Below are 25,962 nucleotides of genomic sequence, written 5' to 3' on the forward strand. Positions count from 1 at the left end.
AGTAGTCACGAAAGCGCTTGGAATTTCTCTATTCTTTCACAGTGGTTGTTTTGCATATTCTGAAATCACCTGTTTACTGTGGGAGACGACCAACTTGTTGAAAATATATATATATATATATATATATATATATATATATATATATATATATATATATATATATATATATATATATATATATATATATATATATATATATATATATATAATGAAGCATAAGAAAGCGACCATAAGGCTGACTGCATACTTTGAGTTCAGCTTGATCATCCGTGTACACAGTAGCCTGCCGGAAGTACCTGTAAGCAAGCCTAAACCTGGCTCGTAAAACATCACTCAATTTACACTGCAAGTTACTCCATGTTATCATAATGAGTTGCAGACCTACGGTGTCTAAATGCATTCAGCTGACATTCACAGTTTTTATTACTTCTCTGCTATTTCTAATATTCGATACAGATCAATAATATATTTATAATAATAAAATAATTATTGTAATAATAATCTTTATTTCTACGAGTACATGATGCGACTATTACGTTCTTTGGCCAGTTTATCAGCTTTAAGATGGTAGGATTTATTGCGTATTTCACGAAGCGATAAATCGTGTTGTTTCAAGGAACAGGGTAGTGAAGACTCGATCCTCCATTCCCAGATTACTATTCGATCTCTGACCAGTCAAACATGGTGATCATTCGCAGAATTTATAGTTAGGGTTTAAGATGAATTAAACATTGTATATAAATCATTGACGTTATTTCAAGTGCTTGGAGTCGAGTAGAGGTTTGAGTATTAATAATCCATGCCCGTGTAGGACATTGAGCACAATCAGTGGTGGAGTGTGGATCCTGAGTTCCGTAATCGCAAGATATATGTTCTCTGATTGTGTTCATTCCCAATCATGGGTTTAAGATTGGTGATAGATGGTCAGTCTAAAGTTGTGTATGTGTATATGTGGCAGTAGGTGGTCGAGAACAGGATGGGGGTGATTATGTGCTCTTGTTGTGGCGTGAGAGGGTGGGCAGGTGTGGGGTGCTGGCCTCAGTGTGGTAGCGTGGAGGATCCCAGCTCAGGCGGTGCTCACATCTTCCCTGGAGGAGTAGCTACCTACCTTGCCTCACTCCTTCACTTACCCCTCATCTGATCATTCTGTGAGCCTCTCTTTACTTACACCTTGTTTTCCAAACACACTACCTACCTTGTTATGTATTAACCTACTAAGAATTTAACGTGTGTGCATTTGTTGTGTTATCCGACTTAGTCAAAGAGGCAGTTCTCGCCAGGGAGGTCGAGGGATCACTTCCCACGTGAGTATAGTTAGATAGGGTATTTACCTCGCTGTCAGCGGAAGAACGATCCAAGCGCCAAAATTTCATATAACTGCGGCAAATGTAATGTTTTAGTTGGTGTTGTGAAGATTACCGAATGGGACTTTGAAAAAAGATGTCCAAAAGTGTTTATAAGAAATCGTTCTCTTTTTAAACTATTGAGATAACTGTATTGTGTTTTATGAAGTGGTACACCCGTATGGGTCATTCTGAACAAGGAAGGGTGGAGGCTCTATCCTCCGTTCCCTAATCAGTGTCAGGTTCAAGGAATACCATCTAGAGCCCAAGAGTCGAGTCGCGTCGCCTATCATAGTTGGCCCTTGTGTCCCCCCCTCCCCCTCTCCCTCCCTCCAAATACAATTATAAAAGAAAATGTCCTCATTGTTTAAATATATTTAAATAGGAAATTTGAGACACTAGTTTTTATTCTTAATTTTATTATTTTTAATTATTCAAACTATTCGTTTAAATAGTTAAAAATAATGAAATTTAGTTAAAAATAATAAAATTATTGTTTTTAACTATTCAAAGACGATGGCAAATGCACAACATATTCTTTATTTCTGCTCTAGGTTGTCCACCCCCCGAAATACTCACCCCCCTTCCCCTCCCGTAGCTGGATCGCTATCGCACTCAGCTCACACACTGAGGTCTGGGGGTCGAATCTCCGGTACGGCTGGAAAACATTAGGAACGTGTTTCCATAAGACACATGCTGTCCCTGTCCATGTTCACCCATCAGTATAAAATAGGTACCTGGGTGTTAGTGGACTGGTGTGGGTCGCATCCTGGGACAAAACTGACCTAATTTGCCCTACATGCTTTGCATAACAAGCAGCTTTCTATATAGTAGTATGTCATTGAAGTCAGTTATGGTCTGTATACCTGGAGGTTATTCCGGGGATCAACGCCCCCGCGGCCCGGTCCATGACCAGGCCTCCCGATGGATCAGGGCCTGATCAACTAGGCCGCACGCAGTCCAACGTACGAGCCACAGCCCGGCTGATCCGGCACTGACTTTAGGTATCTGTCCAGCTCTCTTTTAAAGGCAGCCAGGGGCTTATTGGCAATTCCCCTAATGCTTGATGGGAGGCTGTTGAACAGTTTTGGGCCCCGGACACTTATGGTGTTTTCCCTTAGTGTACCAATGGCGCCCCTACTTTTTATTGGGGGCATTTTGCATCGCCTGCCCAGTCTTTTACTTTCGTAGGGAGTGATTTCTGTGTGCAGATTTGGGACCATTCCTTCCAAGATTTTCCAAGTGTAGATTATGATATATCTCTCCCTCCTGCGTTCCAACGAGTACAAGTCAAGTGCTTCCAAGCGTTCCCAGTAGTTAAGGTGCTTGATAGAACTTATACGTGCAGTAAAGGACCTCTGTACACTCTCTAGATCTGCGATTTCACCTGCTTTGAATGGAGATGTTAATGTACAGCAGTATTCCAGCCTAGAGAGAACAAGTGATTTGAAAAGGATCATCATTGGCTTGGCATCTCTCGTTTTGAAAGTTCTCATTATCCATCCTATCATTTTCTTTGCACGTGCGATCGTGGCACTGTTGTGATCCTTGAAAGTGAGATCCTCAGACATTACTACTCCCAGGTCCCTTACATTATTTTTCCGCTCTATTGTATGGCCAGAGTCTGTAGTATACTCTGTTCTAGTTATTATCTCCTCCAGTTTTCCATAACGGAGTAATTGGAATTTGTCCTCATTGAACAGCATATTGTTTACCGTTGCCCACTGGAAAACTTTGTTTATATCTTCTTGGAGGTTAACCCCGTCCTCAGCAGATGACAGCCTCATGCAGATCCTAGTATCATCCGCAAAGGATGATACGGTGCTGTGGTGTATATCTCTGTCTATGTCTGATATGAGGATAAGGAATAAGATGGGGGCGAGTACTGTGCCTTGTGGAACAGAGCTCTTCACTATGGCAGCCTCCGATTTAACTCTGTTGACCACTACTCTTTGTGTTCGATTTGTTAGGAAGTTGAAGATCCATCTCCCCACTTTCCCAGTTATTCCTTTAGCACGTATTTTATGGGCTATTACACCATGATCGCATTTGTCAAATGCTTTTGCAAAATCTGTGTATATTACATCTGCAATCTGATTTTCTTGTACATGTACTTGTAGAAACAAAGATATTATTATTATTATTATTATTATTATTATTATTATTATTATTATTATTATTATTAAGAACCGCTGGTCTAGACCGTGGAATAAGGAACGAAAACATTAAGCATATCGTTGGTTTTCCAATGTTCTCGTTGAATTTTGTACACCGGAAGGATGTTTTCGAGGGTCAGCGTGTTAGGGAAAATTATTACAATATAACTCAAGACTTGGGACGAATTATGGATATGATCCCTTTAAGGATGGAGGAGGGGGAGTACCTTGATGCTGGTGAAGGCTCTTGATTCAAGGACTTGAAGCTAACTTCCCCGTCCTCGGGTCAAACCTAATTGTCTCCCATTCTCCAGGTGTTTATGACCCTCGGGATTGGCTCGTTAATTGAACTTAAAAATCTATCAACATCTATCAACTACTTAAAGAATCATTTAAGGCTGCACGTCACCTGTTCACCAGTCAAGAATATTTTGACTCCTAAGATGTGAATTAAAGTAAACTCAATGTATATATACACTGAGAGACCTGAACCTCCAGGGTTGGTTACTTCTGTTTAAAACCTGTCAATTGCAAGACGACCATTAAGGCTGCACGTAACTTGTTCATTACCAGTCAAGAATAATGTTACCTCTAAAAAGGGTATTAAATCACGAAAGCGCTTGGAATTTCTCTATTCTTTCAGAGTGGTTGTTTTGCATATTCTGAAATCACCTGTTTACTGTGATCTTATTGCATATATATATATATATATATATATATATATATATATATATATATATATATATATATATATATATATATATGTCGTGCCGAATAGGCAGAACTTGCGATCTTGGCTTAAATAGCAACGCTTATCTTGCCATATAGGACAAGCAAAAATTTGTGTATGCAATAATTTCGCCAAAATCATTCTCAACCTAACGAAAAAAAATATATTTCACTGTGTTTGTTTAGTATTAAATTATTGTAAACAAATTTAAAATATATTTAGTTGGGTTAGGCTAAAATAAATTGTTCTTGTTATAATATGGTTAGGTAAGTTTTCTAAGATTCTTTTGGTGCAAAATTAAAATTTTTTACATTAACATTAATGGAAAAAATGTATCTTTAAACGTATAAGAGAAAATTCTAGAAAGGATTTAATTTTAAATGAGTTCTTGCTAATTGACCAGTTTTACATATTCGGCACGATATATATATATATATATATATATATATATATATATATATATATATATATATATATATATATATATATATATATATATATATATATATATATATATATATATATATATATATATATATACACATATATATATATATATATATATATATATATATATATATATATATATATATATATATATATATATATATATATATATATATAATCATGTGACTCCTAACCTTCTGAGGTTTAGCGCTTATCCATTATTATAATTTAACTCGAAAACAGTTATCTTGAGCTATGCCAATTTTTGATATACTAATTTATAATTCTGGACGAAAATTAGCCTTGCAACTTAAACTAATCTTGCTAAAACTTTACATAATTTAAAATAGCTTAATTTAACAAACGTGTCAGAGTAGTTGAATAAGTTTGGTTACAACAGCAGTTTTGTGTTGGGTACGACCCATCAAGGTACCTCAGAGATGTTAGTTTTATATTATGCACACCACACCCAGGGTGTGGGCGGTAGTCCAAAAAATTGCGGAGGCACACACTGCAGCTACAGTTGTAATGATCCACAAATTAATGATCTGGTAACAGTTGTAACAGTCACAGAAACATTATAGTGTAGTTTGTGTGCGGTTATGAGTTATTTATTTATGATGTCTTTTATTTTAGCAAGGTATGGCCGAATAAAGGCAGGTTTAAATGTCGTAGGGGTTCTTAAAAGGAGGTATCGAGGGTTGAAGGTAGACACACTTGTTGGATGGTAACGATATATTGTCAGACTGTGGTAATGGGAGATGGAGCCCAACCTTTCCGTGTTCTAGCCTGGATGTCTATGCGCCGACTGAGGAGGCAGAGGTACGAACGTACACATGCGCATCCCGTGACGTCACACAAACAGTCACAGGCCTAAAAGTGATCTTCTATATAAACACATGGATGGTACTATGATATGCTATACAAATATAAGGGGATCAGCAACTATGCTGACAGCTCGGTCATGTTATGTATGTCGTCTCGACATACACTACTATCCTATAGGCTGAACAGGCAGGTGGTTCTGGGCTGATTCTATACAATAACAAATTCATATATAACTTAGAACTAATGGATGGTATCATAATGGATGTTAACAAAATGGGTTTTACGTAATGGGTGTTAACGTAATCACTTTTAACGTAATGAGTTTTAACGTAATGCATTACAAACTATAAGAACAAATCATTGTACAATATGGATGGAATTGATCGAACGATCTGTATTCATGCACTCTACGGATTCTGAGGAAGAATAAATATATATATATACAAAGTGAAATTAACAGCAAAGGCATCTGGTGCGCACTTAGATCATTACTGTCAAATTCTCAGAATACGGAGGGAACGTGAATATGAAAAAAAAAAAATTCTGAAAAACTAATCAGTTAATAACAAACAGTTGACAATTTACTTCATCTCGGACATCTAGTTATACAGACTATGTACATTTAAACCCAATTCTGCGAGGGTGAGGTTTACATATGCAGAATGGTTATCATCTCTGGGAGGATCGAATTCCTCTGCAATGGCTAACACATGCCTTGACTGAGGGAGATCTGAACAAGCATCTACAAAAGATACTCGTGGGTTTCTCATTACTTGTCGAGTACGCAAGGAGTAACGACATTCAGGTTGATTATCTGACTGAGTATTTGAGGTAGAGGGTACAGAGTCAAGAGGATTTTCAGCATCTGTCACATTAGTCTGGGTAGCAATATCATCAACATCGCATACTAATTTCATATGATCTAAATGCGATTCTTTGTACTTACCAGTACTAATTTCTCTAACCTTATACTTATTACCAGAGATATGTTCTACAACTCGATAAGGGCCAACAAACTTTTGATCGAGCTTAGGCATTGTGGGTGTTTTGTTGAAATTTGTCAGCATTACTCTCGAGCCTACTTTAACTTTTGATGGCTTAGCACGGCTATTAGTTACTCTAGTAAATTCTGCTGTTGATTTATGAAGTGTTTCACGGATTCTTCTAAAAACACTTTGAGCCATGCTGGTACGAGTTGCTACGAAATCATCAGGGTTGTAATTGGGTTTTGGAGTGGAATATAACAACTCATAGGGTAAATGCTTGTCTACACCATACAATGCACAATGTGGAGTATCACCTATGGAAGCATTGTAAGCAGAATTTATGGCACATTGGACATCTGGTATAACTTCATCCCAAGTTTCAATATTGGGGTTGATAGTGGCTCTCAGGACATCAAGTGCTTTCTTATTGGTTCGTTCGCTAACCCATTGCTGGCAGGATGATGAGGAACAATGGTGGATTTAGAGATCTTGTATAAAGTACACAAATTTTCAAGAATCTCATTACAGAATTCACCTCCATTATCTGTTACTAAGGACTTTGGGGTGTTATGCCTGCAGATAATGCGTTCTTTAAACACTTTAGCTACTGTCTCAGCAGTCTTATCTGCAATAGGAACTAACAATATCTGGTGAAATGGTCTACCATAACACACAGATGTTTGTTGCCTTGGAGGGAACATTTAAAATTGGTTAACAAGTCAAGGGCAACTCTTTCCCACGGTTCGCTAGTGGTTGGGTACACGTGGATTGGATTAGGACCATTGACATTTCCTTTATGTTGCATACAAACACTACATTTCTTAACATACTCTGAAATGTCAGTTGCCATACGTGGCTAAAAGTATTTCATTCTGGCTTGTTTCACAGAACGATCCATACCAGGGTGTGCAACACCTGGTGCATCATAAACTAGCTGTAGAGCTACGTTCACTAGTGACTGTGGAATTACTAACTGGTAAACTCTTCTGCTTGGAGTACCCAACTCGGCTGTTCGATACAGTAATTCTTGGCTCATTACAAAGTCACTAATGGGTGCTGGTGGCTTCACAGTCAGAATAAGATCTTTCTGGAGCAGGAATCGAATCACCAGTACACAAGGGATCGGTTCTTTCTTACTGGGGGAATGAACAAACTGAAGGCAGGTTTAAATGGTTATGTGAGTTATTTACAATAGGCAAGGTGAGGGTATTTTTTCCAGAATGGCCGATGATATATCACTGTTGATAAAATGCTTTGATATTTCTTGAACATCTATGTGTGAGTTGTCTGAATGATTTTTTTTTCGCGTTCCGACACTTAACGCAGGATGTGACACAGTTTTCATTTGGTACACATTCTCAGAGGTACCGATACCCAGCCGGAGCCGGGCGGCAGTGAAATCTAGGAGTCAGCTGATTTGTTGGATTTACTGCACACATACTGTTGAATGATAGTGATGATAGATGAACTGTCTCAGGATAATGAATCTGAGGTTCTTTCCAAGCGATTGTTCTCAAACTACTAGGTAGCAGCTAAAGTCGTAATCTATTCCTTCCTTGAAGGCATAGACCTTAGCCAGTTCATCAGTTCTATCATGCATTTCATGGGCAATGGGAGAGGGACTGTAAAAGAGGTGCACTTTGACTCTGTCTACAGTTCTACCATACCTGGGCAGGGCTTCTGACACGAGTATGTCTCAATTGACGCATTTCACTGCCTGACCACGGTACAGTGCGGTTGTGCTCTGCACCCCTCTGCTGTTTGTAGGCGAGCTCCCTTGCCAGTTACCTGGCTGCAGTGGTGTGAAGTGGTGCTGTCACACCTCGGCTAACAACATAAGTGCACTGTGATTGTCAAGATGGCGGTTAGTCTGAGACGCCGGATAAATACTGTAGGCATTGAGCTACTTAAAGGAACGATAACGCCCAGTTCTGCGCAAGTCTTATTGCCAAAGATCATCCGGGAGACATATGGCGTACAAGACAGTGACTTGTATGGTGTAGCATTGAACGGAGGGCAACGAATTTTCGTCAAACTGCTATCATCTACGGTTTATGAATCGTTAGTCACCAGGTTTCAGGACGTGAGTCTTAACGTCACACCAGCTGTCAGTGTAAGAATGGTAGATGTTTCACGGCATTATACGTGGATCAAGTTACGCAACGTTCCCTTTGAGGCGGACGAGGCGGATATAAGGAAAGTTTTTGAGACGTATGGGACAGTGCATTATGCTCAACATGGTACGTGGGCGGCAGGTGCCTATGCTGGTTTTCCAGAGGGTTCTTTCAACCTCAAAATGACTTTGAGGCACCCAATACCGTCCTACGTGTATCTCCAAGATTTCAGGACACAGGTCATGGTAATGTACCCAGGACAACGACGTACATGCCGCCTATGTGGTGAGTATGATCACATAGCGGCGACCTGTGACAAGCGAAGACGTGTTCCTGGACCTGTGGTGGACGTCGCAGCCCCTGCTTCAAAGGTGGCAGGTGAGAAACAAACATCGGATGGAGGGCGTGGTGTTTTGTGGAGCGAGATAGTGGATCGGGCACACAGGACTGGCGGTGAGTTGGAGTCCCTCCCCCAGCTGCCTGATCAGGTATCGTCTCCTGTGGATAAGGAGGAGCAGCAATTACAGGAGAAGGTTCTTGAGATTGAGGAGGAATTGGTGGAGGTGTTGAAGACTTTGTCACCGCCAGAGAGGGACGTTACATCTGAGCATGGTGTCATCGGAGAGTCGTCGCTTCCAGAAAGTCGGAGACATGATAGTTTGGGACGTGATGGTGGTTTGGAGTCGTCCGTTGAATCATTAAACCATTCTCAGGTAGAGGTGGAGGTTCATCGAGAGGCAACATCTGACCAAGAAATGTGTAACATGACGGTCACGAGAAAGAGGGCGGCTACGTCAGATTCTGATGATGTCCTTACGCCTACACAACGGCCTGGGAAACAGACTGAGGTGAAGTGTGAAGGTAGTGGTGTAGGTGGTGGTAGCCATGATAGGAGGCACCGGAAGAAGGGGGGAGGGAAAGAGAGCACTCTGAAGGTGTCAAACTTAAATTCAAGCTCTGGAGTTGTAAAGAGTGATGAGAGGAAGCAGGGGTGGAAACTTTAACAGGCCTTAGGTGTATGTCTGTAAATGTTAATGGGTTATGTAGCGGTATGAAGAGAAATTGGTTTCTTAATTTCCTGAATAAATCTAGAGTGGATGTTGTGTTCCTGCAGGAGCACAATTTTAAAGAGGGTAGGGTGTTGGAGGTGGCAGGATTTCGAGTAGTTACCCTGCCATCTCCCCGTCTAAAAGGTGGTGTGGGAATTTTAATAAGGGAGACGAGCCCGTTTGTTTTGCAGAGAAGCGAGGGAGGAGGGGGAGGGAGGGTGTTGCGTGTGGATGGGTGGTGGATGGGTAAGCATGTGTCTTTTGTGAGTGTGTATGCGCCGGCAGAAAATAACATAAAGGTAAAGAATGATTTTGTGTGTGAGGATCTTGTGTTTTTCTTAAGTGCACTGCCAGAGGTGGCAATAGTTGGTGGGGATTGGAATAGTGTAATCAGGGTGGCGGATGTGGACCCAAAAGGGGCTGGATATATGTCTGTGGCTCTTAGGGATTTATTAAGGGATGTTAGGTTACGTGATGCCTTCGGGGGGGGCGGTGTGGGAGACTGAATATACGTTTGTTAGGAGTGGATATGCTGTGAGACTAGATAGAGTGTACCTTTCTCAGGGAGTGGATGTGAAATCTTTCAGTACTGTTGAGGCTACAATGTCAGATCATAGGGCAGTGGTGGTGGAGGTTGGGTGGGGGATGCTCGCGGACATATATAGAAGTTATTGGAAATTAAATATAAGTGTGTTAGGTGATGAGGAGGGGTTTTCAGTCCTATGGAGGGAGCTTAGTGTGGAAGAACAGGGAGTGGATGACATTGTGACATGGTGGGATTGTGTTGCAAAAGAAAGGATTAGAAAGTTTTATGTGAGAGAAGGAAAACGTATTAATAATTTAAAATATGGACTGGCTAACTATTTAGAGGATAGGTTAAGAGGTTGCTATGGGCGGGGGGTGGGGGGGGAATAATTTTCCTATGGATGAAATAGCTGAAATAAAGGGGAGGTTGAGGGTGTTGCAAAATGAAAGGTTTCAAGCTGTAAGGGTGCAGGCAGGGGTGGAAGAAGTGCTTTGGGGCGACAAGCCGTCAGCTTGTGTTTTGCGGCATCAAAAGCAAAGGCAGGCGGTGACAGCTATTCCATGTTTAGAGGTAATGGAGATGGTTGGGAATTATAGAGCAGGGCAGGAGATACGAACCACGAAGGGGATGTGTGCGTATGCGGAGGCTTGGTACGAGAAGTACTGGAATAGTGGGGGGGTGGGTGACATGGCGTTGGACAAGGTGTGTACGTATGTGACGTGTAATTTAGGAAATAGTGATAGAAAGGCTTTAGGTGGGACTATTAAGGCAGAGGAAATAGAGAATGCATTAAGGGGAATGAGGAAGGGGAAAGCGCCGGGTATTGACGGTCTCCCAGTAGAATTTTATTTACAACATTGGACGTTAATAAGGGGATTTATAGTTAGGTTATTTAATCGTATGAAGGAGAAGGGTAAGTTGGGGGAGAAGCAGGTAACAGCAGTTGTAGTGTTGGTCCCGAAGGTCAAGGGGCAGCCCACCCTTCGGGAGTATCAGTATCGAGCCATATCACTGATGTGTGCAGACTACAAGGTGTTCGCAAAAATTTTAGGTAATAGGTTCAAAGGTGTTGTGGGAAGGGTCGTGTCAAAATCTCAGTTTGGGTTGCTGGGAAGGTCGATGACTGAAGGACATGGCATACTGAGAAGTTTTGTGGAAGCTAAGGGTGGGGGTGAAGGGGCGGCTTTGTTGGCTCTAGATTGGCAGGGAGCATATGATAGAGTGGAAAGGGGAGCTTTGCAGGTTATACTTAGGAGACAGGGTTTTGGGGAGGAAATAGTCGAGTGGGTAAATACCTTATACAAGGGGGCGAAAATGAGGATACAGATTAATGGGTGTATGGGGAGGGATATTGCAATGGGTAGAGGCCTTAGACAGGGATGCCCCATGTCACAAATATTGTTTGCATGTTTCCAGGACCCCTTTTATAGAATGGTTGACCGCAGCTTATGCACGCCAGGTGAGGGAAGTGTGGGGGGTGGGAGGGCCTGGCCGGGTTTAATTGGATATGTTGACGACACCACTGTTCTCATTCGTGAAGGGATGTCAATGGGAGTGTTGGACGAGGTTGTGCAATTATTTGGAAGTGCCACGGGAATGCAGGTAAATAGTGCGATGTCAAGGTGCATGGGGTTGGGTTCTTGGGTGGGGGGTGTGGGGGGGAGATGCAATGTTGTTAAAGAATGGGCGATGTCTTTAAAGATTTGTGGTATTATTTATAAGGATGACATGGTTGCGGCGAGGGTGGAAAACTCGGATAGGTTATTGGAAAGGATCGTGGGGTGTCAAGGTGTTCTGAGACCCCAGCACCTAACTCTTATACAGCGAGTGATAGTCGTAAACATTTTATTGTATAGTAAGATTTGGCATGTTGCAGCTGTGTTCCCAATTACAGGGACAGCGATTGCGGGAATTCTAAGACGGGTGTACAAATTTTTGTGGGGTTCACGTTGTGATTGGTTACGGAGGGAAGTTGTAATGTTACCTGTAAGTCAGGGTGGGTTGGGGTTGATGGATTTGAGACGGAGGGCTAAATGTGTGTTTATTAAATGGGAAGTGTTGCGTGAGGGTGTGAACGCGGGGCAGTTGGGAAGGATACACGACAGGCTGTGTGGTATCGAGGAATGGAGTTGAGGGAATGCGAAATCGTTTTGAGGGCTGTGATGTTGGTTAGGGAACTGAGAAAGGTTCGTATAAGGGTTTTGTGTAGGTTACTTGTAGGTAGGTGCGTTATCCCAGTTGAGGGTTTGTTCCCCATGTATGCGTGGAAGAGTATTTGGTTTAGATTTAGTAAAATGAAGTTAAACCCTCGGGCGCGTGAGGTGATGTTTCGTTTCCTGCATGGGATCCTTCCGTCTGGTGAGATACTACGAAACAGACAGGTTGTAGAGGGTGGGGGGTGTGGTATCTGTGGAGGGGATGAGATCGCGTTCCATGTAGTTTACTTTTGTGAAGGGCTAGAGGAGGTTAGGTGCTGGTTAAGTAGGTTGGTACAGAGGGTGGGGGGTCGTGGGGTGTCGGTTCTGCGTGCTTTAAGTCTAGATATGGGTGGGTTAGACGAGGGTGTCATAAGAGCTTTAGATTATATCATGGTAGATTATATATATATGTCGTGGGTGATGAGGGGGAGAGGGGATAGTGAGGAGAGAAGGAAAGTTCTTGCGGTAACGTTCTATCCTACGAAGTGTCGTAACAGAGATTTGTATGGGAGGAGGTGGGATCAGGCTTTCTCAGAGGGGTATAGAATGCTAACGTTAGGGATTCTCGTAAATCTGTGATTGATAATGAGTGAGTGAAGGGGTTTTCATAGGTTGGAGGGAGTCAGGGGGTCACAGCGGGCTCGCCTCCCTTGGGGGGGTGGGTCGTGAGAGTGTTGTGAATGTGGGTTTGGAATGGTTTTCTGGTTTTCATTGAGACTTTATGGCATCCAAGTGTGGATGTAGAGCTCAAGGTCTCGTTATGTTAGATATAACACTTTTCAGAATGTAGGTATAATATAGTAGGTTTTTTTATGTATAATTTTGATGTGTATCAGTCTTGAAAATATAAAAAAAAAAAAAATGACGCTCATGGATTTAATAGCATTTATGGATGATAGAGAATCACATACAATTTACGTGTCAACTTTAGACGCAGTATATGGACACGCTTGAGTGCAAGGAGTGTAATCAACAGCTCAGGTTGAGGTGAAGCCGAAATGTTGATGCTTGCTCTAGTTTCTATATAAGAGACACCGCTCTGCTTGACAAAAGCGGCACTACCACCTACACCAGTGGTTTAGTGAACAAAGCCATTTACATAATTCGTGGAAGAGAGTGCTGTGTGACTAAGGCATCAATGCAAACTTAAGTCGTCATTCTTGGCTTCAAGACGAAATTTTGATTGTGATCTTTGGGGGAAAGTGAGGATAGTGACACAGGAAGAGGTAATTACCTCGCTGTTACTTTATTGGACATAAATTGTGTATCTGACTCATTCGGAAGTCAGTTGCAGTTTTTATGATTCGTTTAGAGGAGTGCTCACCAGTGGTAAAGAAAGTGTGAAGGACTTCGGTGCAAGAGTTTGGATGGGTTTATCTGAGCATTTCTTTCAGTTATTCGATCTCTGATGCTTAGGGAATCATGTTCTTTCCTCATGTTTAGTATTTTAGTCATACATAGACATCCTAGGATGACTCACGAAATCGTAATGACACGATTGCAAACAAACCATATCACGGGCCGGGTTAGAACCCGCGATCAGAGTCTCAAAACTCCAGACCGTCGCGTTAGCCACTGGGCCAGCTAGCCACAATAAGATTCATCCAACAGTCTGGAGTTTTGAGACTCTCTGATCGCGGGTTCTAACCCCGCCCATGGTATGGTTTATCCTAGGATGATGATGATGATATTGATTCTCAACGCTCCGTTCTGCAAATTTTCAAGCCTTGCAACTTTCTTTCTGACAAGAGCAAATATGAGTGCAACATTGTCAACCAGTGATCTGATGTAAGCAAAATGCACTCTTTTCACTGTTCTCATTAGTCTCATATTTGGGGTAAAATCCTGCCACAGTTGTAAGTGCTCTCACTCTTTGCATTGGCGACAGTATGGTTATAACAAGGCCAGATAGCTGGACTTCAGATCCGAGATATCTGTTTGATTACATATTCAAGCCGAGACCCATCATGCAACTGAATCCTCTGGACTGAGCATTTTCACCGACATGATCAACTCCATGTCTTGGCATAAATTTATGACAGTTAATGATGTTTTGGGCGTTAGAGAATTTGGTGTTGTGAATCAGCAGACTATCAGCAAAATTAATCATATAATGATTAGGCTGGTTAGGCGTAGCATTTAACACAACACTAATTAGAATACTAAATAAGGTTGAACTGAGGACACCTCCTTGTGTAGTTAGTAATTCAAAAATCTTTAGGTACACACATATGCCCCTGAGGCAGCACATAAGACTTCTAGTTAGACAGGTAGCACTTGATACAGCGACGAAGTAATCCACATACATCCATTATGGCAAGGTAACCAACGATTATATGTGGATTATGCATGCTAAATGCAGCCTTGAGGTCAAGGAAGGTAGTGTAGAAGCTTTCAGTGTGCAGGGCGAGAAAGATGGTTAAACAATAATACAGGAAACCTTATAGCCGAGGGATAGGGGACAGAAATACTTTGATTCAGTGTATGGGGAAATTGTTCATGATCATCCTTTCAAATATTTTATGTACAAAGAAGAGATAATAAACTAAATGCACTTTGTTGATTGGGTTTTGGAATGAGAATGGTGAGACTTGGTGTAGGATTTAGGAAACGTTGCATAGCTTTTTGTATATATATATATATATATATATATATATATATATATATATATATATATATATATATATATATATATATATATATATATATATATTTATATAGTATATATATATACATACCGTTCTTCTTTGTACTGGACTGAAGAAGTCACTGGCTGGCGAAACGTTTCCCAAATAAAGATTCCCAAATCTTGTACAAGTGTTTCACGTTTTAACTTGTTAGTGTCAGTGGGTAGATTGTTATAGCCAGATGCAGCAGCCCAAGTGTTGAATAAATCATTCCCCCTGTGTAGAGAATGCGAGTTCTTGACTTGACTGCTCTTTATTACCGTTAATTATATTTATATCCTTCCATGCTATTTTAAGTAGAGTGTGGGCGTTGAAACAAATTATTTTCATTCTCGTTGCCATCATACGCTCTCCGGCAACAGCAAGATGTCTGAAAGAATTTCAGCATTTCAGGGCTTCGATTATTTCTTCAGGCTAGGCCTGAAGTGTCGATACTCTAAATTTCGAATCATTGTAGTAGATATGATTATTATAGTAGTTTGTACAGGAGAGTCTTGAATGAATGTCAGGTGGTTCAATATATTTCTGAATATCACTCGCAAGCTAGGCATCTGCAGAAACAAAGCCAGGTTGGGAAAGTTCTATTTCTGGCCTTCAGAGGCACTATCTTGTAGAACCAGCCCTCATAACACAACTTTCCTAATATGAGTCTCAGTCCCGGTTTGCTTCTGTAGATGTCTGCCTTTCTTGTTACGTATAGCGTCATCGTTCAAGGTCTCGACAGAGGAATACTATTTATAATAATTGTACTGATCCTTAACGTGAACAACAAAGTAATGACGCTGGTTCAAGGTAAGCATGAGAGTGTTTCCGCCTGAATTTCCCGCCATGGAGGATGGTATTACCAATATTGATAGTGGGTAGTCATGGGAATTAGTCTGACGATAATCTGATACAACAGAAGACTCAGGTGGCAAAGGAAGTGTTGAAACCAAGATATAGAATATGTTTACACCTCCGGGTTCTAAACTCTGATATGAATACCAATGATTGGGACACATTTCCAGTTGTCTTTGATGAATATGTATCTAGTGTGGACCAACAAGTTTTTATTCATTTCCAGTGATTAATGACGGACTCATCAGGTTAATTTCCAGTTTGGCGACTAGCTCATCAGCTGAATTTCCAGAATTTAGTGACTGATTCATCAGCTTACTATTCAGAGATTAGTAACATGTACATAACATACCCATGGCAGGTTACGCGGGTTCTCTGCCGTCGTAGCCTAGCGTGAGGCCTGACTTTCTTGGTGACTGCTTGATCAACCAGGCCGAATCATTTTAATGGCATACATCACCTACAAGTAAATGAGGACGATACATGTGCAACCGTTGGTTAGCTTTATCGCCGAAACGTTTCGCCTGCTTAGCAGGCTTTACTTTTATACAGAGGAAGTAGTGGAGGACTAATCACTTCAATACTACCTCAACACTGCTTCTGCTGTCTCAAATATCTGATTGAAGAAGCCTGCTGAGCAGGCCAAATTATTCGACAAAGACACCACACTGTTGCACATGTATCTTGTTCATCAACCAGGCTGTTGGTACTAGCGCCCCGCAGGCCCACATAGCACTAAAGGAATGGAACAGACTTCCCGCACATGTCAAAGCCAGTCATAGCATGAACCAGTTCAAGAGAGAGCCACAAGGTACCTGATGAATGTAGCTACAGAAAGGAGAGGGAATGATTTTTTTACTTTTTAGCTAACACACGTGTAATTTTACCTTATTCCTAGTAATGACTCGTGTAGTAGATAGTCTTAATAGTATAATAAGATATTATCTCCTTTATAGAATAATAATAAGATATTATCTCCTTTATATTATAATAATAAGATATTATCTCCTTTATATTATAATAATAAGATATTATCTCCTTTATATTATAATAATAAGATATTATCTCCTTTATATTATAATAATAAGATATTATCTCCTTTATATTATAATAATAAGATATTATCTCCTTTATATTATAATAATAAGATATTATCTCCTTTATATTATAATAAGATATTATCTCCTTTATATTATAATAATAAGATATTATCTCCTTTATATTATAATAAGATATTATCTCCTTTATATTATAATAATAAGATATTATCTCCTTTATATTATAATAATAAGATATTATCTCCTTTATATTATAATAATAAGGTAAAACGACGCCAGTGGAAATACGTCACTCCTAGGTACTTTACACATATGCTGCTATGTATTATAATCTATGTAACTGTATTTGTGTATACCTGAATAAACTTATTTACTTACTTACTAGCCATAACAAATCCTTCATACATTTGAAGAAAGTAATGACCCATTTTCTTCTTGTAAATGAAGGCCACATTTCCGATATCTGCTGGGTAGCAAGTTGAATGGTTTTATCCAGAGTTGTTGATACATCGTGCTTTACTACACAACACATAAATTGTACATAGTATATAATTAACGTCATTTGTTGCCAGTAATGAGACTACACACACACACACACACACACACACACACACACACACACATATATATATATATATATATATATATATATATATATATATATATATATATATATATATATATATATATATATATATATATATATATATATATATATATGCAAAATCTGGTGAGCAGTGTGTGGGATCTGCAGTGAGTGGTACCACTAGTTGAGAGGAGAGTAGGATGTATGAGACAGGAGGAATCTGTTACTCCACCACTCGCAGCCACACACTTGCTCTGTCTGTCTGTCTGTCTGTCACACACAGACACACACACACACACACACACGTGCTCACAGGAACTTTGAATCGACCCCTGTACCCACACAGAGGTAAGTACATACACTTGCTCACATGCACACATACTTGCACACATGCACACACACTTGCTCGCATGCACACATCCTCGCCCCACACCTGCTCACGCTCACTTCTCATGCACTCACAGTTACTCTCCCTGCCCATGACAACGCTCTCCTCCTCACACACAAATAAAAGGGTTGATAGCAGCACTAGTCTCTGAGAGGAAGTGCTAGTGTATGCTACAGCTAGAATTGATTAAAATATGAAGATTGGACACTGCTAATTTATCTCTCCTGCTTTAAACCTTGGTACTGGTGAAAGGCTTTTGATCTGAGGAATTAAGAACATAAGAATGAAAGAAGACTGCAGGGAAGATAATGGTCCTTGTTAGGCATAACCAATTCACGCCCACTTGTGTACCCTTACCTATTTTTAAAGCTATCTACAGTTCTTGCCTCAGTGACTACCTGGGAGTTTGTTCCACTCATCTACAACTCTATTACCAAACCAGTATTTCACTATATCCTTTCTAAATCTAAATGTGTCCAGCTTCAGCTCATTGTTGGGTGTCCTGTCTTAACTCGATATTTTCAGCATATTATTTACATCTTCTTTATTTATTCAGGTTTCCATTTCTATATATCAGTCAAGTCTCCCCTAATTCTGCATCCTTCCGGAGTGTGCAAATTCATCTTATCTTCGTAGGAAAGATTTATGGTACTTGAGACGAACTTGGTCATCCGTCTCTATATTTTCCAGTTTAGTTATATCCATCCTGTAATATGGAGACCAGAACTGAGCAGTATAATGTAAGCGAGGCTTTACCAACCATACATAAAGTATAGCCTAGGACTTGTATTATTGATATTACTTGATATGAAGCCAGAATCTTATTAACTTTATTATGAACATTTCTGTGTTGCCTTGGCTTTAATTTCCTGCTTACGTGAACTCCAAAATCTTTTTCGCATTCAGTTTGACTAAGTTCTAATCTTTCTTTAAAAGGATCTAATCTTCTATTTCTAAAGGGCTGTGAGAAACTTAAGGATTTAGCGCTTCCCCAATATTATATGTAATACTGAGACATTTTTAAATTGAGAATAAAGATGCAAACAGCAACGAGAGGAAAGCAAACTCTGATAAGAATGTCACCAGTGTTGGTGTAGCAAGTGTCAGCTCGGCCTGGTGTATTCTGCGGGCCCGCTGGCAGCAACAGCCTGCTTGATCAGGCAGTCTGTAATGAAGTGTGGCCTCAGGTTAGGCTTTTAGAGTAGGAGTCCTCTTTAAACTTGTCACAAGTACGTCACAGGACTGAACAAGGATCGTTACTTACCCCGAAAATGTTAATCATTTATGTAAATGCCTGTGTTTGTTGCTAAACGCTTGTATAAAGTATCAGTTACAGTTACAAAAATGTTTTCTTTCATTATTTTTAATTAGAAATTTGACAACATAAGTTTAAGGCACATTAATAATTTTTTTTGGGGGGGGGGTTTCGGGATTGAATTTACACTGCAGTCTCAGTTCATAATGGTCCCATCCGAGATTTGATTTGTACTGTATATACCGTAAATGCTTATATTTTGTTGCATATTTGATGGATATGCAGACCGGCTGGCCCACATATTCATCACAGCCTAGTTGACCTGATATTTATTAGTTTGATTTGTAGGTAACAGGCTGTAAAAGAAATATTTCTTGATGTAAGTAAAACAACTACTACTACTACTACTACTACTACTACTACTACTACCACCAGCAGCAACAACTACCACAATTACTGCTGCCAACAACTTTAAAAATAATTAACTGAGATCCGTTTGTGGATTTTTTAAGGTTCGTTGTGTACTGTGTTACGTTGTTGCTGATCGAAGTTTGAGAAGACAAACTGTAGTGCATTCAGCAGACATGATTGATGTGGGAATATTGGGTTGATCGGTCTCTCACTAAAACCCTCTTTAATAATATCTTTATTTCTACAAGTACATGTACAAGGTATACAGTCCTAGCTGACATCAATGACATACTACTATATAGAAAGCCGCTTGTTATACAGAGCATTTCGGACAAATTAGGTCAGTTTTGTCCCCAGGATGCGACCCACACCAGTCCACTAACACCCAGGTACCCATTTTCCTGACGGGTGAACATAGACAACCGGTGTAAGGAAACACGTCCGATGTTTCCACTTCTTCGCCTGGAATTGAACCCGGACCCTCACCGTGTGAAGCGAAAGCTTTTGCCACCAGGCCACGGGGCACCACACCGTTAAAATATTCGGTCTTTATCAGATCTGTTTTATTGTCTCCATTTGTGTTCGTTTGTTACTGGCAAGTGTTTATTATACTTTTGTGTTTGACATGTTTCCTTACGAAGATGTAAGTGTGTACACATGTACTGAGAGTGATCATCTTGTGTTTCAGGTGAGTGATAGGAGCGAGGATGGCGGACGAGCAGCTAGCATCTGGCAAGAACATTCTTCACTACCCTTTCCAGGAAACCTCTGCTGCCAATTCTCACACATCACCCGCGACTCTCTCACATAACCCAGCAATACCCGCATACAATTCACCTACACGCACACACGACACACACACAACCACACACAACACAACTTCACCCACGACACCCCCACCTACACCTTTGTCTCCCCACACCTGCCCAACTCCCACAGGGGATTTTTGGATGGCAAGACAGGACACCGTGGAGAACAAGGACATTTGTAAATATAATGACATGATTAGCGAAGACACTGAGCACGTTACCACTGGTGATGACTTATCAGTGCTCTCCAAGACACGGGAGATAGTATCACAACAGAAAGTAAAGACTGGCGAGGAAAAGCAGGGAAATATGTTAAGGAAGTCCCTTCATGCGGCGCCAGAGGGAGCGAGCGAGGTATCCAACCTTTGTCTCGCCAGTGACGTAAGCTTTCAAGATTTCCCAACACTCACCGTGATTAGTAACCCCCCACCAACGGAGTTTCTCTTGACCAGGAAAGCAGTGTTGGTGTCAGTATCGGCGGAGCCTCGTTCCGAGTGTCTCGGTCTCGTTCCTCCAGAGTTAGAGCCACACGACAGAACATCTTCCAAGGAACGCAGGTCCGACACGCAGTTTCCATCACCACTGCAGACACTAGGCACATCTAGGCTTGCCGAGGATTTGAACTCATGTGCACCCGGCTCGCCTGATAAATGTGCAGTAGTTGAAATTGATGAGCTGCAGTTATCGTTACACCGCAGTAATAGTGATGGTGTGCTCTCTGCCTACCATAAACAAATGTGTGACGCTTCCTCCCTTGATGCTACTCTCTTACCAAAGCCAACTAGTCTGTATTTAACTGCGTATAGTTCAGATCACTGCCCTTCCCCTGACAGTTCAATAGCCGTCGTGAGACAGACGCCAGGAGGTTCATCATCCTCGTCACCGCACCAGGAAGTGTCAGCCACTGGAGGTAAATCCCAGGTAGAACCCATTACGGCGCTGCTGCCCCTATATCAACCCACGACGCCCTCCGCGCCGCAAACTCAGGGAAGGGAAACAAATATCGCAGACAGCATCCAAGATAACTCAGATGTAGAGAAGGACACTTCCTCTACTTTTCCGGTTAAAAGAGTGAGAAAGAAAGCATATTTAACTTCTTTTGGTGTAGAGAAATATCTTCCTGAAATTTCGGAACACCCAGCAGTGTGGCGCTGTACGGAAGGAAGATCTCTCGACGAAAGTAAATATCGGCAAGAATCGTTTGTGAAGCTGATGGTGAGTGAGCCACCAGATACCTCACGGGACCCTGTCGGGCACGTTGGCTTCAAAGATAATCCCATAGTCAGTATGAAGATCCAGACACAAGCACACAATACCATTCCGAAGGATACTTCTCCAAATAATTGTCATTTGCAGTCTGACTCTTATGACAATGCTGGCATGACAGTCGTAAATATTACAAATGGCGCAAACAGCGACGGTTTGGCAGGTGTTGAAAACGGCAGTACCCTGGACGATCAACAGAGCGATAGATCTGGCAAGGGTAAAAGTGTTTTCTTTTATGTGGAAGAAGAGGAAATATCTAAATATCAAAATAAGAACATGGCAAATGAACAGAAAATGCCTAAGAGCAGTTATAGAGGGCATGACAATCTGGCCTATGTGAATGATGAACAAGACAGCATCAGTAGAGATGAGAATGTTTCACCGTTAAGGGACCAACAGCAGCAGCAGGTGTTCCCCGAGTTTCCCAGGAGAAGCTCTGACCCTGAATGTTTACCTGTTGTTAAGAAGGAGATTTTTCGCTCAAGCAGCTACGAAACAGAATTGAACAAAGTATTAAACAACCTAAGCGGGGAACAGACTAGTCCTTCTACAACCCCAACTCTCAGAAAGCGCAGCACATCAAGAGGGCGGCCTGAATACACTCCTTCGGATTCCGAGGGAACAGAGAAACAAGAAGAGACCTCTTTTTCATCCAAAGAAGACTCGAAGAAGGGTACGAAGAAAGCACCGTTAAGGGCAAACTTCCCCGCTGGTAGTGAAGAAAGCAGTCCAAGCATCTTCCGAAAGTTAATTAATAATCCTTTTATAAAGCTTGCTCGAAGTGAATCTACAAGATCAGCCAAGTCGTATACGCCGCCTCCGATGAGCAAAGAGGAGATTTTAACTCGAAGTGTAAGTAACATATGGGATTCCAGCTCTAGGTCCCGCGGCTCCGGGCAGTGTACCAAGCCTCCCCAGGCGCCACTCAGCGTAGCGAGTTATGATCAGCGCCACCATGACAAAAGTTACATTATGCAAAAGCACTTGTACCGCAACAGCCGCCGCAACGTACAACAGAAGCTTCATAGACAACTCAGCGAACCACGCCACGACGAATGCAGGTATAATGATTGTCACAGAGACGAATACTACTACAAAAAACACGACTCTTACATAGATCCTCGCCAAAATCACTCACGCCATGGTCACCACAGCTACACAGACCACCATCATGGCGGGTCACGACACGGCTCAAAACACAACCACCACGAGCACTCAGATCACCACAGCATTTCAGGTCATTCGAAACACAGTCACCACAATCCTTCAGATCACCACAGCATTTCGGGTCACTCAAAGCATAGTCACCACAGCGTTTCAGGTTACTCAAAACATAATCACCACAACCCTTCAGAGCAGCATAGTCATACACGACACAGCCTCCCAGAAGCACAACGCTCCCATCACCATCGTAGTCACTCCCAACGTTACACTCCCAGACATCCAAACGAACCACTCAGACGTTTAAACACATACGCCCATGAGGGGTACCACAAGTACATAAAGGCACATGAACACATATTCGAACATGATCATGCTTTTGAGCAGGGACATAACAATGAGTTTCTACCAGACCAGGAAGAAACTACTGTTAGAAAGGTCTCCCACTACAGACAGGAGGAAAAGGGATCTACAGACGTGGAAAGGTAAGTTTTGTGGCCTATTAAAGTTGTATTTGTTTGTGTTACAGGACAAGCTTCACGTGTTTAACATAAAACCTATCCCCAGTGTGCTGTGAAGTTTGTTTCATATTTAAACTACGTCCAATTTATAAATTAGGCTTGTTGCCTACATAGTACGGTTATGGCTTCTGACAGACTGCAAATTTGCGTGATGTATTACAATGTGCACAAACGTTGGTTCTCCTCAACACTTCATGGTAATTTTGCATATAATTCTAATTATCTTCATTTGTATTCAGATGTATCACTTCTAGGGAGCAAGTTCTTGGTGTCATTATGGATTTGGGTAATATAATGGACGCACTAATCAAATGCACAATATCTACTAGACGGGAAAACAAGAGAGTCCTAAATATGAGCATTAGAGGTTAGGAAATCTAATTATGATTGTTATATTCTAGCGAGACAGAGGTACTAGTAGATGTTAACTTAATCTATTAAAAGGTTCGTTGAAGGGAAAGGGGGTCGACGGCCGGCCAGTGTTGGTAAAATGGATTAAAAAATATTTACGTGTTCACTTGATATTTTTTGCATGAAACCTCGTAAAAAAGATACAAGGAATGTAAACAATATATTTTTAGTGTATTTGTTTTCCCTGAGGATTGACGATATGGAGTGTAGATATATATATATATATATATATATATATATATATATATATATATATATATATATATATATATATATATATATATATATATAATGTATTTTGTCTTTAAATAATATATAAATATATATATATATATATATATATATATATATATATATATATATATATATATATATATATATATATATATATAATGTAGGGGGTGGTAGGAGAAAATTCTCAAACAGCTTCAGGGAGAATATTGAGTTTTCCCTGAAGCAAGTTTATTCTTTTCTCTGAGGATGAGGGTCCCTGTAACAGTTCTAGAGGTCGTACCTCCCTATATTTTATATATATATATATATATATATATATATATATATATATATATATATATATATATATATATATATATATATATATATATATATACAAGCCACGGGAGGGGGGAGTGGAACTCTTAAGCTCGAGTACTTTCACACTTCTCAGTGCGTCATCAGGTGCTGTGCAATGTTGCAGAGGCAGCAACAGGAGAAATGAGGGGAAGTTTTTTCAGAGTATGGCAGCGTGAGTGGCACCTGCCAGTATCTCAAGTGTGAGAGTACTTGAGCTTAAGATTTCTACCCCTGTTATGAAGATCTTGAAAAATAAGAGAAAAATTCCAAAACTATTGCTCATACCCGAATATAATTTTGTGTTTAAAGTTATCTTACACCATATTAAAAAAAAGAGCCTTATGTAACTATTGCAACAAATTTAACCCGGTGTAAGCTAGTCTAACCCAACCTAACCTAATGTACACTCCAGAGTCATTGCTTGGATGTTGGTATCATTGGAACTGTTTACATAACTGAGCAGGCGAGTCACGGAACTGAGTGACCTGGTGTATAATTTAACTGTTACATTCTCTCTCTCTCTCTCTCTCTCTCTCTCTCTCTCTCTCTCTCGCTCTCTCTCTCTCTCTCTTGCTCTCTCTCTCTTTCTCTTGCTCTTGCTCTTGCTCTCTCTCTCTCTCTCTCTCTCTCTCTCTCTCTCTCTCTCTCTCTCTCTCTCTCTATATATATATATATATATATATATATATATATATATATATATATATATATATATATATATATATATATATATATATATATATATATATACATATATATATGTACAGGACAAGCCACGGGGGGAGGGTGGAAATCTTTAGCTCAGGTACTTTCACACTTCTCAGTGCATCATCAGGAGCTGTGCAATGTTGCAAGGGAGCAACCACGGCAGGGAGAGAGGTCTCAGAGTAGCGTAGGTGTCACCGGCCAAGGTTACCCTTAGTCTAAGGGTAACTAGTATTATTATATACACAAGAATGGCTAAGCAGTATGGATAACTCCAGTTTCTTTGATCAAAAGCCATTCACCAGCGTTTAAGCAGCCTCCCTATAGAGGAAGAAAAAGGATTTACGTTAATGAGGAGCAACAACAACACGTAGAAGACTAGACTAGTGAGCTGCCGTAAGAGGCCGAGTAAGACCCTGCTTAATTGATGACTGTTTTCACCTTGTACATACAGGAGAGAGAGAGAAAGAGAGAGCTGCATGCCCACAGTGACTTAGCTGGGTCATATGTATGTTGGGAATAACTCACTCAACATGAAATTTTGAAACTCATGTTCTGCCACATCCACCATACTCATCATCATCAAACTCAACAGGTAGAAGAAATGTACAACCGTCCTATCAGACCAACTTCCTGATCTGTTTTCCACTTTTCTATAAAAGAGAAAATCGTGTCCTTAGTTTTTAACTTGACAACGACGGGATTATCTTAAATGGGTAAGTATCTCAGCTTAGCACAACCAAACGACTGACGTAACTTGCCGATTATATTGTGTACTTTAATATTATTATTCTTCATGGGGAAATCCGTAGGGGTCATAGAGTACCTGGGGAAAGGGATGCATTCAGGATTGACTCAAGGAAGGTTCTGTCACAAATTGCTTTGGAAAACAGTCGTAGACAACCTCTAGGAAGTGA

The 25,962-nt window shown here is 40.7% G+C and overlaps 1 protein-coding gene across 1 annotated transcript in view; it reads left to right on the plus strand.

Annotated features, from left to right (window-relative positions):
* The first annotated feature begins 1,017 nt into the window (after positions 1–1,017).
* Positions 1,018–25,962, plus strand: part of LOC128695152 (serine-rich adhesin for platelets) — a 201,203-nt gene continuing 176,258 nt past the window's right edge. The window contains exons 1-2 of the mRNA XM_070091355.1: positions 1,018–1,148; positions 20,288–22,735. Coding sequence (XP_069947456.1) covers positions 20,307–22,735 — 2,429 coding nt within the window. The 5' untranslated portion in view covers positions 1,018–1,148; positions 20,288–20,306. The remainder of the gene's footprint in view (positions 1,149–20,287; positions 22,736–25,962) is intronic.

The sequence above is a fragment of the Cherax quadricarinatus genome, chromosome 35, assembly GCF_038502225.1.
Source record: "Cherax quadricarinatus isolate ZL_2023a chromosome 35, ASM3850222v1, whole genome shotgun sequence".
NCBI classification, from domain to species: domain Eukaryota; kingdom Metazoa; phylum Arthropoda; class Malacostraca; order Decapoda; family Parastacidae; genus Cherax; species Cherax quadricarinatus.